The following is a 17,667-nucleotide window of genomic DNA, read 5'->3' as shown; positions in this document are numbered from 1 at the left end:
TGAGAACATTCTAGAAGTGTGACTGGAGCAGAGTGAGCAAGGGGGAGTTCTAGGAAGTGTGGTCAGAGAAGTGATGGGGGCAAATCATGTTCAGGATGGCAAACGAATTCCAAGGCCAAGGCATCTGAACCTTTAGGAATCAGGTTCTGAAGTTTACATCCGTGAGCCCTTCGTGTGTTGCTGACATCAAGTGCAGGAGAAGAGAGTACGTTCTAGCAAAGGAAATCTCTTACAAAAAAGTTGATTTGCCCATCCTTTTATTAAAAAAAAAAAATCAAATTCTTACTCTCCTTTCCTCCCTCAAAGGAGAACAGGCATCTGTCTCTCGATTCACGAAAATGAAAAGTGTTGTTAGGAGAAAATTAGCCGAAATTACTTGGGGCATTTTGACAAGAACATAACATTTGCATAGTCACTGGTTGCCAGGGGTGAGGCTTCCATGTTTGCAATGACAACAAGTGACCAAGGTGGGCAGAGTGCATTGTGTCCCGTTCCCGTGAAATCACTGGACGATTCTGCATGGGCATCTCCTGTCATCACACTGTCTTCTTTTTCTCCCGCCCGCAGCCCAGCGATCCGCCCATGAGCTGCCCATGGTGGAAAGACAAGACATCGACAGCTGCCTGGTCTACGGGGGCCAGCAGATGATCCTCACGGGACAGAACTTCACGGCCGAGTCCAAAGTCGTGTTTACCGAGAAGACCACAGGTCAGGGGGCCTTCTGAGTGCCATACAAAATTGACCATCTTTTTCTTTCCAATGACATTGATTTGGGGGATAGATCCCATTGTGTAGTTTCCTGTCCTGCTCTCCTTACCATGAGAAATTTCCCTTGTCTCCAGTGATCTTGATATCGACACGGTTCACCATTGCATGAGCGTGTTATAATGTATTTTAACTCATCCTTGCTTGTTTTGTTGGATGATAAAGTTTTGCCCACCCTTAACTTTTTTTTTTTTTTTTTTTGCGGTACGTGGGCCTCTCACTGTTGTGGCCTCTCCCGTTGCGGAGCACAGGCTCCGGACGCGCAGGCTCAGTGGCCATGGCTCACGGGCCCAGCTGCTCCGTGGCATGTGGGATCTTCCCGGACTGGGGCACGAACCCGCGTCCCCTGCATCGGCAGGCGGACTCTCAACCACTGAGCCACCAGGGAAGCCCCCCACCCCTAACGTTTTTTAAAAAAATTATATTTTCACATCAGGAGACACATTCTTTTAAGTTTTTTACTGTTATCAAGAAGGGAGGGCTAGCAACACAATGATTAATCGTGCATGCTCTGGCCCTGGGTATCCTGGGTTCAGATCCTGCCTTTGCTACTTGCTTGCTCTGTGATCTTAGGCAAATCACCTGACCTTTCTGTGCCTCCATTTCTTTATGTATAGAATGATAATAGCAAGAGTTATCACCCCATAGGGTTGTCGCGAGGATTAAATGAGTTAATACATGTCAGGTGATTATAATGGCACCAGGTATATTGTTAGTCAACAAATACTGGCTGCTTGTATTTTTATTATAAATAGTACTGCAGTTAATCTTGTTATACTTGGAGGATTAATTAATCTTCTTATACATGAATCTCCATGTGTATCTTTTTTGTTTATTTAGGGTTTATTCCAGAGTACAGTTTTGGATAATCATTTCGAGAGCTTGACATACATATTGCTTCTAGAATTCAAATTACCTTCCAGAAACATACAAATGGGAAACTTCCACCAATACTGTGTCAGTGATGGTTTCACCCCATCCCAGAAGTGCCGTGTTTTTTAATTTAAAAAAATATTTGCTGAACTGGTACTGTTTTGACTTGGCGCTCCTTTGCTATGAGAGGTTTAATGTTTCTGTTTATTGGACCTGTGTATTCTTTCTTATATGGACTGTCTGTTAATGTGATTACCAGTGAGGACATGGTAGAAAGACAGCGATCAAAAGTAGGAAAAATATCAGGTTATATAATTTATTTGATAGTTATCGATGCTAAGCCAAGCTTTTTTTTTTTTTTTTCTTCCTATGACATGATTTCCAGTTAATTCAAAGGGGTGTTTGTCTGTTTGTTTACTGCCCTGAGGAGGATCCACAGACTGTCACAGGCAGGTTGTCCACTTGTGGGGATTCTGCGCTGCATGAGGGTACCTCCTCTGGGGGCTGCTATTCAAACTGGATACATCCTGGAGCTGTGTGTTACTAAACTTCTGATGGGAGGAAGCGGAATGTCTTAGAGAAGGGGTGCTTCTTCCCAATTCACACAAAGCCTCCTCGTGAGATGGGCTGGCCCTGTGACTAGGGTGTGACAACTGCTTCCTTACACTTTGGAAGCGTGATAGAAGGCAGGTGGTTTTAAAGAAGTTTGATGAAGCCGTTGCCAAAAAACCCCCACAAAAAACGGGCATCAAGTCAGGCTGTGGCAGTGGGGAGACGGACAGGTGGGTTTGAGTGGTTCAGAAGGCATGTGGTCAGTCCCTGCGGGTTTGAGGGGCTGTGGTGGCGCCGTGAGGGGAGAGGAACGCAGATGTGTAAGTGGGTGCATTGCATCTGTCATATGGTTGTCCAGTACTTTATTTAACCATTCTCCCTTTATTGGATGTTAGGCTGCTTCCAACTCTGTGCTATTGTAAGTAACTCAGTGATGAACATCCTCGATATTCCTTTGGTCAGCTAGGTAAGGACTCATGTTCTCCAGCCAGTCTGCTTGTGTTCGAAGCCCAGGTCTACTGCTTTCTAGCTGAGGGACCTTGGGCAAGTTACTTAACCTCTCTGGGCAACAGTTTCCTTCTCTGTATAAAGAGAATGGTGGCAGTTCTACCTCATAGGGTGGTCCTACGATTAAGAGTTCATAAATGCTTGGTACAGTTGTCGCTCAGTATCTGCAAGAGATTGGCGCCAGGATCCCCGTGGATACCAAACTCTGCAAATGCTCAAGTCCTTTGTATAGAGTGGTGTAGTATTTGCATAGAACCTATGCACATCCTCTCATACACTTTAAATCACTCTAGATTACTTATAAGACCTAATACCAGGTAAATGCTATGTAAATAGTTGCCAGTGAATGGCAAATTCGAGTTTTGCTTTTTGGAACTTTCTGGAATTTTTGGGGGGGATATTTTTATCTGTGGTTGGTTGAATCCATGGATGTGGAACCTGTGGATTCGGAGGGCCAAGTGCTTGATATGTATTAGCTAACGCTGTTTGTTACTGTTATTGCCTAGGGTTGAGGCCTCCATGTGGTGTAGTGCGTTCAAGGGGCATGCACACTTTTAAGTGTCTTGATACATTTTGGAGGAGACTTTGTCAGGCGGTGGAACAGCAGTCTCGCGGCAAGAAGGTACTAGGCTCTCATGAGACAGAGAGCAAACCTGTGTGGCTGGAGTAGAGGCTGGTTATCACCAGGACGTGCTTTGATGAGCAGGCGAAGCCCAGAGCAGAGAGGTCTCCTGATGCCAGGTAGAGACATGGCTTTGGTTTAGTCTGCACGTGAGTAAGGTAATAGGGAGTCATGGTGGGTTCTTGAGCAGGAGAGTGGCATGAAATGTAAATGGCCAAGTAAACATTACCTGATGGATCTCCAGGACCAGGAAATCATCCTGCTGGCCGTCTGCTGACTTTCACAAGAAGTGTGTGGCTTCAAGGCACCTTATCGGCAGAGGGGAAATGCTAGTAATATACAGACATCTTGTTCTCTGTGTCCAGGTTGGCAGTCTCTTTGAGGGGCTGCTGGAAGTGTGCAGGGATGGCCTGGAGGCCAGGTGCTACCAAGTTCCTTGTGGAATTAGGAGCCAGACAGCTTTAAACTGTCTAGAGAGCTTGTGAGGTCTACTCAAGGGCCTCCAGTAGGTATTTGCTGGCTGGCTGGCTGGATGGAAGGCATTTACTCTCTAGCTTTCCTTCTCTTGGTTTCAGAAGAAATTTCAGTTTACCTCTTGAAGGGAGGAAAACCCAGAGTCTGTTTCAACTTTGAAAAATTGCATGTTAATAAGAAGAGGAATGATAATAGTTTTCTCTGATTGAAGCCTGTCTGTGGGCGGGCCCTTTGCCTGCTGCGTTCCGCATCTTGTCTCATCGAACCGGACACCTGCGGGAGGCAGGTGGCTAAGCCTGGAGAAGTTAGCGGACTCACCTGCAGATTATCCAGCGTCGTTCTGTTGTTCAGTTTCCCTGGACCTCAGATTCCAGTGAGCGAGTTAATGACGGTCTTGCCCTCCCAGAGTTAAACGCATAAGCAAGCAGCGGGCACTCAGCACGTCGGGCGTGCTTGTGGAGTGTTCGTTGTTATTTTTACGGTTTCTCCAGTATTCTCATTGCTTAGGCCATAGACATCGTTTATTGGACACACACTGCCCCAGTGCGGGCCTGGCAGGCAGACTTTGGGAGGCTGTAAGCTGCACTGGTTACCAGCATAGCTCTGAGGTCAGACGGCCTGGGTTTGAACCCATGATCTGTGTTCGGTAGCTTTGTCATCCTGGGTAAGTCATGTCACCTCTCTGAGCCAATATTTCCTCTTTTGTAAAATACAGATGATTTACTTCACTTGAGAGACAAGATTAAATGAGATGATACAGTTTAGGCTCTTTGCATAGAGCTTAGCACCTTACAGATGCTCATTAAATGTCAGCTTTTATTATTATTCTCATCATCATCATCATATCTTGGCTGTGGAAGGACAAGGATGGGTACGATTTTATCTCATGGAACCAAGAGACATTGAAAAACAAGAATAAGTAATAATGAACTATGTGCCAGGCCTTGTTCTAAGCACTTTATATGTAGTAACAATCTGATTCCTCGTGGCAGCCCTACAAGATAGCTATTTTCTGATGAGAAACTGAACACAGAGAGGTTAAATAACTTATTGAAGATCCCACAGTTGGTAAATGGCAGTGCTGGGTTGGCCCCTAGGAAGCCTGGCTCTACAATCTGTATCCTTGATCATTTAGCTTTTCTACTTTGAAAAAGTTCAGAACCAGGTTAATTTGTCTGAAGATCCTTTAGCTGCTCTGAGCCACTGACTTGAACCATTTTGTGGTGAGCTGGACTCTTGAATTCTGCAGCAAGTCACCGAGGCCAGGTAGGTCCATTTAGGACTGTGGCATGCCTCACGTATGAGAACCTGGGGTGAATACGGTCCCTGGATCGATGCCAACAGACAAGCCGGGGTGTCTGAGGTGTCCCTGGGCCCTCAGAGAAGTGGTGGGCTTCTCTCGTGGGACGTCTGGCTCCGGGTGGCTCTGACAGACAGAGTGGGGAGTTGTCTTGTGTTTGCAGGGAGCCAGCCCTGCTCTTTTGACCCCAAGAACTTGCCTCCCAGCCCAGGACTGCCTTCTGCAGGGGGAATCCCTGTTGCTCAACTTCTTTTTTCCAAAACGCAGCCCCGTTCCCATCTCCATGGACAGTTTGGCCAGCAGGGCCGCTGCGAGGTGGGGCGGAGTGGAACAGTTGAAGTTTTCCAAGGAAGGGGAACCCCAGCTGGTTCTCACATTAAGGAAAGGTGGACAGCCTCCTGGGCTAATCTTAGCCCCCCTGTTGGGTCATCGGCACCACCAGCTCCAAAGTTCTTTTTATAGCCGTCGACTGAGATGGAATTGGCAGTTCCACTCCAGCAGGATGACAAATTGGAGGACGGTGGAAACACAGTAGGAGAGGGGTAGCGTGGTGTTTCTTAAGTTAGAAAAGCTCGGTGTTTTGGAAAATGGCATCTTATTTATAGCAGCAGTAATAGTAATGATTATTATATTGTTTTTATTACCATTTTTAATCATTTGCATGACTTCCAGGAGACCGTATGTGCTGGCCCTTGCCCGTCTCTCTGATTTCAGCTTTTTTGACTCACCCTCTTGCTCCTTTGGCCGTAGCCACACCGTCTTCGTTCTGTCCTCAAACACCCCACACTCCTTTCTGTCACAGGACCTTTGCTTTTGCTGTTTCCTCATGGGTTGTGGCCTCCTTCTCCTACAAGTCTCAGCTCAGGGCGACTTTCTTAAGGAGCCCCTCCTTGACCAACTGCTCTGAAGTTGTTCAACCTCTGCCACAGCCCTGTCCCTCTCTGTCCCATTGCCCTGCGCTGTTTTCCCAGTAGTAGTTAGCTCTGCTGGAATCATCTTGTCTCTGATGTCTCTCACGTCAGAGCTCCTTGAGGACGGGGATGTGGTGTTTGCTGCTGTATGTGCAGCATCTAGAACAGCCCCTGGCACTTAGTAGGTGCTTATACATGTTGTTGAATGAATGTGTCCTCTCCTTTAATAGTCATACTGGCCCCGAGAGGCAGGTGCGTTACCCCCATTTTACAGATGAGACAACTGAGGCTCACAGAGGTCAAGCCATGGGCCCCAGGTCAGCTCACAGCAGGTAACAGAGCTGGAATCCCAGGCAACATTTATCATCAATCCCCAAGGAATCTCTCTAGGCACATCCAAGAGGACAAAGAGGAACCCAGCAGAACGATCAGCGTCTTTCCTATTTACCATTTTCAGTCATTGCTGAAAAGCCTTTATATATTCTGTGAAATTTAAAAAATGTGTAATCTTCTAGGCGAAGGTCACGCCGGGAAGTCCAGGCTGTTCCTGACTTCAGCTGGTAACCCTGGCGCCCGGCCACCCGGGCCTCAGGCGGAGTCGGGGGTCCCAGCAAAACATTGCAAAACAGGAAAAAATCTAAGGACACAAAAATAAAAGTGATGTGGCAGCGGAAACCGGGTTGCCATGGCTTTGAGCGACTCGCTGCGCCTGGGTGGGATCCAATGTTTTGGAAGGTTCCTCCACATGACACAGGGTTTTGGAATTTTTCAGCTGGTAAATCTTTCTTAATTCAGGCCCCCGGCCCCAGCCAAGTAGCTCCCTGGCTCTCTGTGTCCCGCGGGGGCGTAGGTTGGAAACCTGCCCGCGTCGGATTACTCAGCTTTGAAACTTAAATTGTTTGAAGAGAGCTTGTGTTTTGTTTTGTTGGACGATTTTCTGGACCACTCTGATGGCAGAGGCTCCTATCACCTGTTGAGAGGGCAAATTGATTTTTTAGAAAGGAGGCGTGGGTGGTGGAATTCCCTCTTTCCCACTGAGTCATCATATCCTAATGTGAGTCACTTTATGACTTGGAGGTTCCCAAAGGTTGTATTTTGAGCTTTGTTTAATAAATACAAATGCATATGCTTAAAATAAAAATTTTTTGCTAAATTAAGTACTTTTCCATGAATTAGTGCCCTGGAAACATTGGAACTCGCTTAGAGAAGACACCTCCTCTTCCCACCTGTTTTTCTCCGTGGGTTGGGCTTCACCCGGTCTGGTGTCTTCTGAAAAAGTGACCTGGTCTGGGAGTCCCTCTGCTTTGGTCTTCCCACTGGGAGAGGTCAGACTCCAAGCTGGGCTTGCCCATGACTAAGGCTCTGTAGACCTTTGCCCTCGGTGACTCACGTCCATGGTGTCACTGGCCCCTGGAGCTGGAGCCCACCCCTTAACACACAGCTGGCTGGGACACAGAGCTTTCCTCCAAAGAGGCCAGATCGCCACTCGGGAGCCCCACTGGAGGTAGAGAAAATGGTCTTATTTTCAGAGGGCTGAGTATTTGCCCAAACTTCAGTCCTCTTGCATGCGAGAACAGACTTTGGAGTGAAAGGATCCTTCTGTTTAAATGCCTGAAAAAGAGGACACAGAGAAATGTTTTCTAATTAACTCGGGTCCTAGTGTTTCCACCATCAGAAATTGTTCTTGGCGCCAACAGACGTTCTGTAATTTGCAATTAGCAGGCTGGAATTTCCACCTCCATCGAGAAAATCATGATATCTTTTATTAATGAACGGCCTGACACCCTCTTGTGTTATATTTTTTTTTTCCCCTACAGTTGTGGTTGCATACTTTTTTTTTTTTAAGTAAAAATTGTGTGTATTTAAGGGGTCGGCAGGCTGGATTTGGGATCACCCAGCAGATTTGGCTTGAAGCCTGGATAGGCCTCATATTATGTGCTTTGGGACTTAGTTTCCCCATCTCTAAAATGGTGTTGGTGGTATTTCAGCAATAAAAGGAGATCAAGGATCTGAAAGTGTCGGGCCATAGGAGGTGCCCAGAAAATGTCAGCTGACCTTCCATGTGTCCTCTGGGAGCTCGGTTTACTTAACAGGGAGTGGGGAAGGCAGGCCTGTGTTGGTTTCTTGTCTGGGAGAAGAATCCTTCCTGGCACGGGTGCGTCTCTCCCCTCCTCTCAGCCTTGACCCTTCAGACTCTTGCTGTCACACCCGATACAGTGGAGGCAACATGACTAATGGCCCGCCCCCTGGCCCCATCTTACAGATGGGAAGCCAACTCACTGAGGGAGATTGGCAGACTTCCTTGAGGTGACAGGGCACATCAGAGGAAGGCGGGTTCCCAAACTCCCACTTCCCAGTTCCCAGGGTGACTGTGTGAGCTGGCGTGGGACATCTAGAGATGACAGCCCATCGCTGAGAAGAGGTGCCCCTGGAGGCATGAAAGATGAGCTGAAATCCGGCCTCTATGTAAATGACCTGTTGTTGCTCTTTTAGCCTCACTCCTCTGCTCACTCAGCCCCCAGGACTGCCTTAGTTGCTCCCCAGATGTTTATTAAACCCCTACTGTGTGCAGGTTCTATGCCAGGCACTGGGGGCACATGACATACGAGATCCCTGCTCTCAGCGGGTGGACAGTCTCAAACTTGTTTATAAGCAGGTCACTTTGAGACAGGGCGAGTGCTGTGAAGACAGGGAAACCAGTCCTAGGAGCAAGAGCAAAGGGGCTGGAAGTTAAGAGAAAAATATAGGATGCTAAGTTAATTTCGAATCTCAAGCAGTACATTTCTTTAGTATGAGTATGTCCTGTGCAGTGGCACAGAGCTTGGGACAAACTGGTAGTTAAAAGAGTATTCATCATTTTCTGAAATTCAAATTTAACTGAACGGTCTGTATTTTTATTTATTAAATCTGGCAACCATGGACAGTGCAGTCAGGGAGGGCTTCCCTGAAGAGGTGGCTTTGAGCAGAGCCCTAAAGGCAGGAAAGAGGGAGCCATGTGGATGGTCAGAAGAGTGTCCAGGGCAGAAGGAACTGCCCCGTGCCAGGGTCTCAGCATGGGGATGAGCTTGGGGTGTTTGGGGAACTGAAAGCAGACCCAGGTGGCTGGTGCAGGGTGAGAGTGAGCGGGAGTGTGACACCAGTCAAGCCTGGAGAGGTCGCCAGGGAGGGGGGGGGTCAGGTCATGCTGGGCCATGTAGGCGTGGCAAGGAGTTTGGATTTCATTCCAAAAGCGAGTAGCTCTTGGAGGCTTTTAAGCATGGGGGTGTCATGATCTCATTTACATTTTTACCTTTTTTTTTTTTTTTTTGGCGGTACGCGGGCCTCTCACTGTCGTGGCCTCTCCCGTTGCGGAGCACAGGCTCCGGACGCACAGGCTCAGCGGCCATGGCTCACGGGCCCAGCCGCTCCGCGGCACGTGGGATCTTCCCGGACCGGGGCATGAACCTGTGTCCCCTGCATCGGCAGGTGGACTCAGCCACTGCGCCACCAGGGAAGCCCTCATTTACATTTTTAAGGTTGCTCTGGCAATCTGGATGGAGAATGGTCTTTGGGGGTTGGGTGCAGGGACAAGTGGAAGCTGGGAGGTGACTGAGCAGCGGCTGCAGTTGTGGGACAGGGCAGGTAAGCCCACCAGGAAGTGGCGGGGCAGGAGGAGAGTGGGAGGTGTGGGAATCAAGGCACTCCTCTCCAGCTCTCAGGAAATACACAGGGGCAGTGGTACCATTTTGGGTGGGGGAAATCCTAACTAAGGGGCCACTCCCAGTCCCCCCATCTGCTGGGCTCGTTAAGCCCGTGCATCCAGGGAGCATGCGTTTTCCTGCTAGTTAGCAGTCGTAAAGAGCAGACTGAAATGACTTCAACCATCTTCATCTAGCTAATTTGAAAAAGCAGGGCCAGGCCTGGGAAGCGTCACACACAGTTTCCTAACCCAAGCAGACACTTTGATTTCCTCTCCGTTTGCCTCGAGCCCGGTGGCATGCTCACGGCCCCAGTGAGGACGGATTGCTTTCCTCCTCCTGAAAGCGTGCGCGTTTCTGCTGTGAGTGCTGACACGAGCCCGTTGCTGACACGAGGCTGACTGCTAAGGCTGTAGCCCGGATCCAGCGCCAGCCCTGCTGCTTCCTGCTGCTCTGCTCCATCGTAGGGTTCAAGAGCTGCCTGCAAAGAGAATCCACTCAGCAAACCCAAGTACAGGGGCCCTCCGTCCACAGACGCACTGGCCATTGAGGCATTGTTCCCCCGGCACCGCGGCCAAGTTAAAACAAAGGCTGTGGTGTTACTTGGGCCATGCGCTTCCTCCCACCCCATTTTTTTTCTCTTGCAGAGTCTCGCTAAGTCTTCTCTAGACCCAACCTCTTTGCCCAAAGAAATTGGCTCTTTTCTCTTCGCCTCTGAGTAAAGACTTGGAAGAGCCTGTTTTGTGCTGGCTGCCAGCCCGTGTTAATTTAGGACAGGGGAAGTTTGCCCGAACATCTGCTTGAAAGACCGAAGTCCTTTATTTCATCTCAGCCAGAGCAGGAGAAGCAGACTTGGTCTTCTTGAGCCTCTTCTGTCCTGGGCAGGTTTTCCAAGTCCCAGACCTGGGGTAGGATCCGGAGGTGGGTCATCTCGAACTCGGGCTGAGCGGCTCTGGTTGAGTTTCATTCCTTGTCTGCATCTGTACTCCAGGCTCATTCCTCCTCAGTCCGTTCACAGAAAGGACTCTTCTACAAGGGTTCGGTGATTTCTCTTTGTGGGGTCTTTTTGCTGGAGAGGCCAGTAGTCAGACACTTCCTGAGCTCTGGCTGTGGGCTGAGCGCTTGGGAATATGAGGTCAGTTTGTTCATTTAGTCCACCATTGTTTTTTTTTTTTTTTTTTTGCGGTACGCGGGCCTCTCACTGCTGTGGCCTCTCCCGTTGCGGAGCACAGGCTCCGGACACGCAGGCTCAGCGGCCATGGCTCACGGGCCCAGCCGCTCTGCGGCATGTGGGATCTTCCTGGACCGGGGCACGAACCCGCGTCCCTTGCATCGGCAGGTGGACTCTCAACCATTGTGCCACCAGGGAAGCCCCACCATTGTTTATTGAGCATCTATTAAGGGCCAGACACGTAGTGCTGGGGAGAAAGCCAAGAGCAAGACCGCCATGTGGCCCTGCTCTCCGGGAGCCCCCAGCCTAGCAGGAGAGAGAGATGGAAAACCAGTGGGCTGATAAAATGATGTCAGAGAGTGGAAGGTAGGAGAAGAAACTGACAGAGGATGGGGGGACCTCCCTGAGCCAGACCTGAAGGATGGGGAGGAACTGGTCCTGGTGAGGTATGGAGAAGGGCAGGCATGATTGTTGGAGGGATAGAGGAGGCCAGTGTATCCGGAGCTGAGTCGGGGGTCAGAAGCTGAGGAAGGAGGCAGTGTCCCCATCCCAGCAGAGGTGAGGAACCTTGAATCCATTTCTCTTTTGAGCTCCGGTGGGACCCAGGGCCCTGCCTCCTTGTCTGGGGGCCATTGAGGGCAAGAGGGCATGTGTGGCTTGTGTCAAGTCCCCAGCAGCCTGCAGGGGGCCTGCTGTGCCGTAGGAGCTTAATCCACACTGGGGGTCCATGCCCAGCCTCCCTCTAAGATCGTGGCCCCAGGGGGCTCCTGGGAGACAGACAAATCAACAGGCAGTTGCAATATACTTTTTTCTTAAGAGAAAAACTTTATTTTAAAAATGCACATCAATTAAAATCGCCCATAATTCTACCATGTTTCTTAAATCATGTGAAGGAAGATGTGAAGGTCTCACCCCATCCATCCAGTCCCAGGCGTGGGGTTGTGACTCTCCAGGCAGCTTGGGGCACAGGTTCCTTAAGCATGAGCAGAGATGTTTATAGACTCACAAAGTGATGTCATGCCTCATGTACTAGTCTGCTACACTTTAAAAATTCTGCTTTTAGGACTTCCCTGATTAAGAATCTTCCCAAGGGTTAAGAATCTGCCTGCCAGTGCAGGGGACATGGGTTCAGTCCTTGGTCCGGGAAGATCCCACATGCCACGGAGCAACTAAGTCTGTGCGCCACTACTACTGAAGCCCGCGTGCCCTAGGGCCAGTGTGCCACAACTACTGAGCCCACGTGCCTCAACTACTGAAGCCTGCATGCCTAGAGCCTGTGCTCCACAACAGGAGAAGCCACCGCAATGAGAAGCCCACGCACTGCAACAAAGAGTAGCCCCTGCTCACTGCAACTAGAGAAAGCCCGCGTGCAGCAATGGAGACCCAACACAGCCAAAAAAAAAGAAATAAGAAAAAAAAATTCTGCTTTTTAATATAGCAGGGATGCATTTCTAGGTCAGAAAACATGACCGTCCTTATTTGAAGATATTTCTGTACCATACCAAGTATGGATGGCCCATGATCGATTCAATCTGTCCCTATCAATGAATACTTTCTATGGCCATTTTATTTATTTGCAATGAGAAGTGTAGTGCAAAGAACTGAAACGAGAAGCTGTGGTACCCACCAGAATACTGGGGTCGAGATGGCCAGCCAATTCTTTCTCCTTAAAGTTGGGCCTAAGATACCAAATTCTAAAATAATAATAGTGATAACAGTGCTCACTGTGGGCTGGGCATTTTGCTAAGGATTTTACGTACAATTTCTATTTGAATTCTTACCACAGCTCTTTGAAGTCAAGAAATTAAGTTTATTTTCTGGCCTATGAGGAAACTGAGGCACAGAGGTTAAGATACCATTCAAGGGCCACACAGCAAGTACATGGCAGTGATGGGACTTGAACCCAGTCAGAGTGACATCAGGCTGAGAGAGTCCTGCCAGCGTTTACTGTGAATTCCACTGCCTCCTGGAAGGTCCATTCAGAGGATGGGATTAGTATGTTCTCTTGGTGAAACCCAGGACCTATGAGTTGGGATTTCATGTGGGCTGGGGGGATGGAAGAAGAGCCCGGGAATGGCCTTGAGGTATTTTGTAAGGCGCATGCTCCCCTTAGAGACCAGCCCCCTTGGTGTGTCTTCCATATGCTATGTAGCATCAAGGACGCAACGGCAGCTGTCACTTCCCGTTGAGGGTTGGTTTGTTCAGAACGGAGTAGAACGGAGTGCAGGGACGGGAGAGGCACAGCCAGGCTAGATGCCTGAAACTGCCCTTGGGGCTTTTAAAAAGTTGAGATAATGGTGTAAACACCCATTTTTGAAAGGAAAGAAACTCAGGCACCGTGCCACCTGTCTCCTGTAACAGACATTGTCCTTTTGTAAATTCCCTCCAGCCCATGCCTGCAGGCAAATGTATTTATAACTGCAATCAGAGAATGTTTTTTTATTATTTTCTGATTGAAAAATGCTTGTGTTTTTTTTCAATCGTGGAACAAATGCAAAAAAATGATAAAGGAGCCAATATTTATATCATCTGTTGCTGCTAGCCCTGCTGCTAATGCTTGCCAATGTCTGTTGAATGTTTATACTCTGTCTGGGTCTCTTCTCTTGGAATGAACCTGTGATGTGTAGGTGCTCTGATTATCCCCGTATTTTGGATAAGAGACAAAGAGAGGTAGAGTATCTTATCCCAGCTCACACAGCTAATTGGGGGCAACACAAGGAGGGATTCAAAGCTGGGTCTGTGCGCTCCGGAGTTTGGGGTATGTAGGATAAAATGGAGAGCATTCTGGTGACCCATAGAGGGGAAGTCTGTTCCGGCAACGGAACACGCCCAAGAACGCTGGGGGCTCCAGTACACGTGTCGCTGGAGGACGCTGGGTGAGTAGGCATTTCCTCCGAAACCCCACAGGCTGCTTTCCTGGGCAGACATCTGGAGCTTGGGGTGTGGCCGCCTGGCTGCCAGGCTGGGGCTCGGGGGATGGCGGTGGGAGGGCTTCTCACTGAGTGGGTGGAGGGATGACCCTCTGCGGCCCACGCTGGGAGCCCCGTGTCGACACACCGGGGCCCTTGTTGGGCTTTGTGGTGGCCAAGGGCCTCCTGGGCACGTGGTTCTGGTTTTGAAGCAAAGAGAAGGTCAGGTCCTTGGAGCAAGGGGCCTGTGGTCCAGGAGGAAGGGAAGCGAGTTTTCCTGTCCTGACAGATAGGAAAGGGCTGGGGGTCTTTCTTTGTTTTTTTTTTTTTGGGGGGGGTGGCGGTATACAGGAGCAGAGTGGGACGCTGCCTGAGATGATATTGGGCGGTGGCTTCTTCTGGCCAAAATGTCGTACAGTCCTGAGAAAACCTCAGGCACATCCCAGTGGAGGGCCTTTCTGCAGAGCCCTGACAAGTTCCCCTCGTCACGGTGTGGGGAGAGGTACCTGTCTCTCAAAGGTCCACTAAGGTAGGGCCTGGAAGGTAGATGGGAGATGTGCGGGCCAGGGCAGGGGGCTGTGGTGAGGTGGCACCTGCAGCACCATCCGGAGAGGCCGCCGTGGTCCAGTTCCTGTCGGGGGTGCCCAGAGCGGCCAGACCATCTGAATTTTCTTTTTTTTTTTTTTTCAGGAGCAAAAACGTCATTTTCTGGTGAAATCTCATTTTGAAATGGCAGCAGCTAATTAAAAAGCCGCTAAGCCACACTATAGGCCACAAAACAAGCCAGAGCTCTGGGGTGAGGCCAATTGGCTTTTAAAGAAAGTAGTAGGAGGGGTGAGAATGGTGCCCCAAGAGGCTGGAACGGAGGCAGGAGCAAGGTGGGGCAGGGCCTTCAAGGCCGCCGTGGGATTTTAGATGGTATTTCTGGAGGCACAGGGGAAGCAGGGAAAGGTTTGAGAAGATGTGCGTGAACCTATGCGGTGGATGCGACATAAAAAGATCGTCCCTATGTAGGACCTTTCTCCAGCCTCCCAGGAAGCTGGCATCTTCTCTCTGCTTAGTAACCTTCAGCTTCTTTCCTTGAAAGCATTCCCTTTGTTATTGGACCGTGCCAGTTGTTGGTTTAATAACTGTCTACCGCATGTCTTTGGACAACCCCCCTTCCTTCTCTGGGCCTCAGTTTCCCTATCTGATGGTGTTCGGCTGGCTAATTTTTAAGGCTACTGTCTAGCACCTGTACCCTAGAATTCTATGGCTGTTGCTGGGTGGCGTTTTGTGTATTATGTACGCTCACCGGAGATGGAGACAAGTGTGAAATTTGGGGAGAAGGGCTCCTTTCCATTTCTCTCGGGTCCTTAGACCAGGGGAAGGGACTTTGAGGACTCTCCTCACGGTGACACCCTTTTCATCGCACCGTCATTTTGTATTTTCTATGCTTCATCTCCCGCTTATTGACGTGAGTCAAGGAAGAGAGCTGGGTGGCAGCTTTATGGACCCAGCTCAATACTTCCCAGTCACGTTTCTGGGTACTTCTCGCTCTCTCCTCCCAATTTTGAGACATGAAAATGGGCCTTTCTTTTCTAAGTGAGTGACGCTCATACATGGTAATGAACCAAACCCAGAGAGCCATGGTACCATCAGTGGCAGAACTCAGTTCAGCCACTGAGAGGCTAGGGGGAGGTTGACACACCAGACGTCGACATGCTGTTCATTTGCTCAGTTAATTTATTACTTGATCTTCTAACTTAGAGCTTGCACTGCAGTTAGTGAATAGAGACGTGGGATTTTTTTGTTTGTTTGTTTTTTGCAGTACGCGGGCCTCTCACTGTTGTGGCCTCTCCCGTTGCGGAGCACAGGCTCCGGACGCGCAGGCTCAGCGGCCATGGCTCACGGGCCCAGCCGCTCCGCAGCATGTGGGATCTTCCTGGACCGGGGCACGAACCCGTGTCCCCTGCATCGGCAGGCGGGCTCTCAACCACTGCACCACCAGGGAAGCCCAAGACGTGGTTTTTTGATGAGGACCCGTGCCTAGCTCGTACTGTCTCTGTTGGATGACCTTTGACCTGTCTTTGATAAAGAAATGAAGATTTTCTCTGAAGAGTTCTGTCCCGGGCTTTACACACTGGAAATACCCTATTTTGATGACTGAACTTCAAATTCCTTGACATCTATCCGTCTATCCTTTCTTGCTTCCTTCTGAGCAGTGGCTGGTGTCAGCTCCTGGCTTCATCCTGGCCCCATGAGCAGCCTTTGGAGCTGCTGACACTTTTGTATGCTCAGACGTGAGATGTTTACTCGGCACCTACAGTATGTTGGGTGTTGGGGAGACCGTGGCAGCTATAACCTGGTCCCTCCCTCAGGGATCTCACACCATAGCGAGAGTTCGTACACTAACCATGTTTTCCTCTTCCCTTTGGACGTAAAGCTGTGTCTTCCTTAGTCATTTCAGGGATTGCAGTGAGTAGAACTGTAAGGCCAAGACTTGCAGACTGACTTGTTGGGGAAGGCTCCAACTGGCTCAGCGCTTGTTCTTTCTTCAGATCATCTAGATTGCATTAGCTCTGGTAGCAATCACAAGATCTTTTATTAGTTATTATTTGGGGAAATATGTCCTATACAAGTTCAAATAATGCTTAGAAACCCGATTTTTTTGGGTGACGCTTAAGAGCCGAGACTATATGGGTTCAAATCTAACCTGTCACAGAGGCTGCTAATAGTGCTTACAAAGAGGCGGGACGCTTTGGCTAAGTGTCAGGACATGATGCATACCCAGCCCACCTTGGAGAGTTAATGCTGCACCTGAGCAGATTAAAGGCTCTGAGAAATCCTGCAGTAAAGAAACCCACTTGACTCTGACTCCGCCTTCTCCAAATTCTTACTAGCTGGTAGAACTTGCTTCCCTTTGTCATAAACCCATTTAATATTCTTCAGAGCGAGTGTTCCACAAAACACCCTGGAAACACTTGTGGAAATGATTTGTTTCAGCTGAAAACTGCCACTGGCCGATGTAGGTGGTCAGCAAAAAAAATCTATTATTTGCAAATGCAGAGTTTTGTTTGGCCCAACTTGTTGGCCCCGAACTGGGGAACCAGTGCCCTGCTCCAGGGGAGGAGGGTTTACCCCTGAGCAAACCTCTCAGCGCCTGTTGTAATGAGTCACATGAGAGCCAGGCTCTCTGTTGACTGAAAGGTGAAGGGTGGGTGCCTGTGTTTCCACTCACTCCAAGGCCTCACGAGCCAGGACATTGTTTAAGCCTCTTAGGACAGAATATGTGAGCCACCTGTGTTCTCAGACAATGAAGAAGTCATGTCTGGGACAGCCAGGGATCTGTAATGGGGCCCCTGTGACAGTCTTGGCATATGCAGAGTGTTTTGGAAATAGTCTTTGGTTGAACAAAGCGTATTAGCAAGTAAAGCGTATAACAATACTTGGTTTTTTTTAAAAGAAAGAAAGATATGTAGACATTCAAATATAGAGAAAAAAGATAGCGGTATTGGGACGATGGGCAATTTCTATTTTTTCCCTTATCTTGTATTGTTGCCCAGTTTTCTGTTGTCAAGGTGCCTTCTCTTTGCAAAAACAAATATGCATTTATAGAAATAAAAATACATATATGTACATATATGCATCCATAATGCAAACACACAGGTGTACTTTACTGAAATCATCTAACACGTAAGCCAAGATATATATAAGTTGGTGAGTTTTTGTCTTAAATTCTCAGTTGCTTATAGTTCCTTTAAAGTCTGTCATTTTAAAATTTTTCCAGATGGGCAGCAGATTTGGGAGATGGAGGCCACGGTGGATAAAGACAAGAGCCAGCCTGTAAGCACGCGGACGCGACAACCGGACGCCCTGTCCTCCCCTCCCCCACCTCCCTCGTGCTCTCTTTCCCTCTTCTTTCCC

The 17,667-nt window shown here is 49.0% G+C and overlaps 1 protein-coding gene across 3 annotated transcripts in view; it reads left to right on the top strand.

Moving 5' to 3' along the window:
• The window catches only part of NFATC2 (nuclear factor of activated T cells 2), a gene marked incomplete at its 5' end in the record, with an annotated part of 156,240 nt that overhangs the window by 93,168 nt on the left and 45,405 nt on the right, over window positions 1-17,667 (top strand). For all 3 annotated transcript variants that reach the window (XM_082669737.1, XM_082669736.1, XM_082669738.1), the window contains 2 exons: window positions 568-708; window positions 17,531-17,586. In XM_082669737.1, coding sequence (XP_082525863.1) covers window positions 568-708; window positions 17,531-17,586 — 197 coding nt within the window. The remainder of the gene's footprint in view (window positions 1-567; window positions 709-17,530; window positions 17,587-17,667) is intronic.

This window comes from Grampus griseus, assembly GCF_964374135.1.
Source record: "Grampus griseus genome assembly, chromosome: 14".
Lineage (NCBI taxonomy): Eukaryota > Metazoa > Chordata > Mammalia > Artiodactyla > Delphinidae > Grampus > Grampus griseus.
Note: the sequence above shows the minus strand (reverse complement) of the source record. Positions and strands in the feature narration are given on the sequence as shown.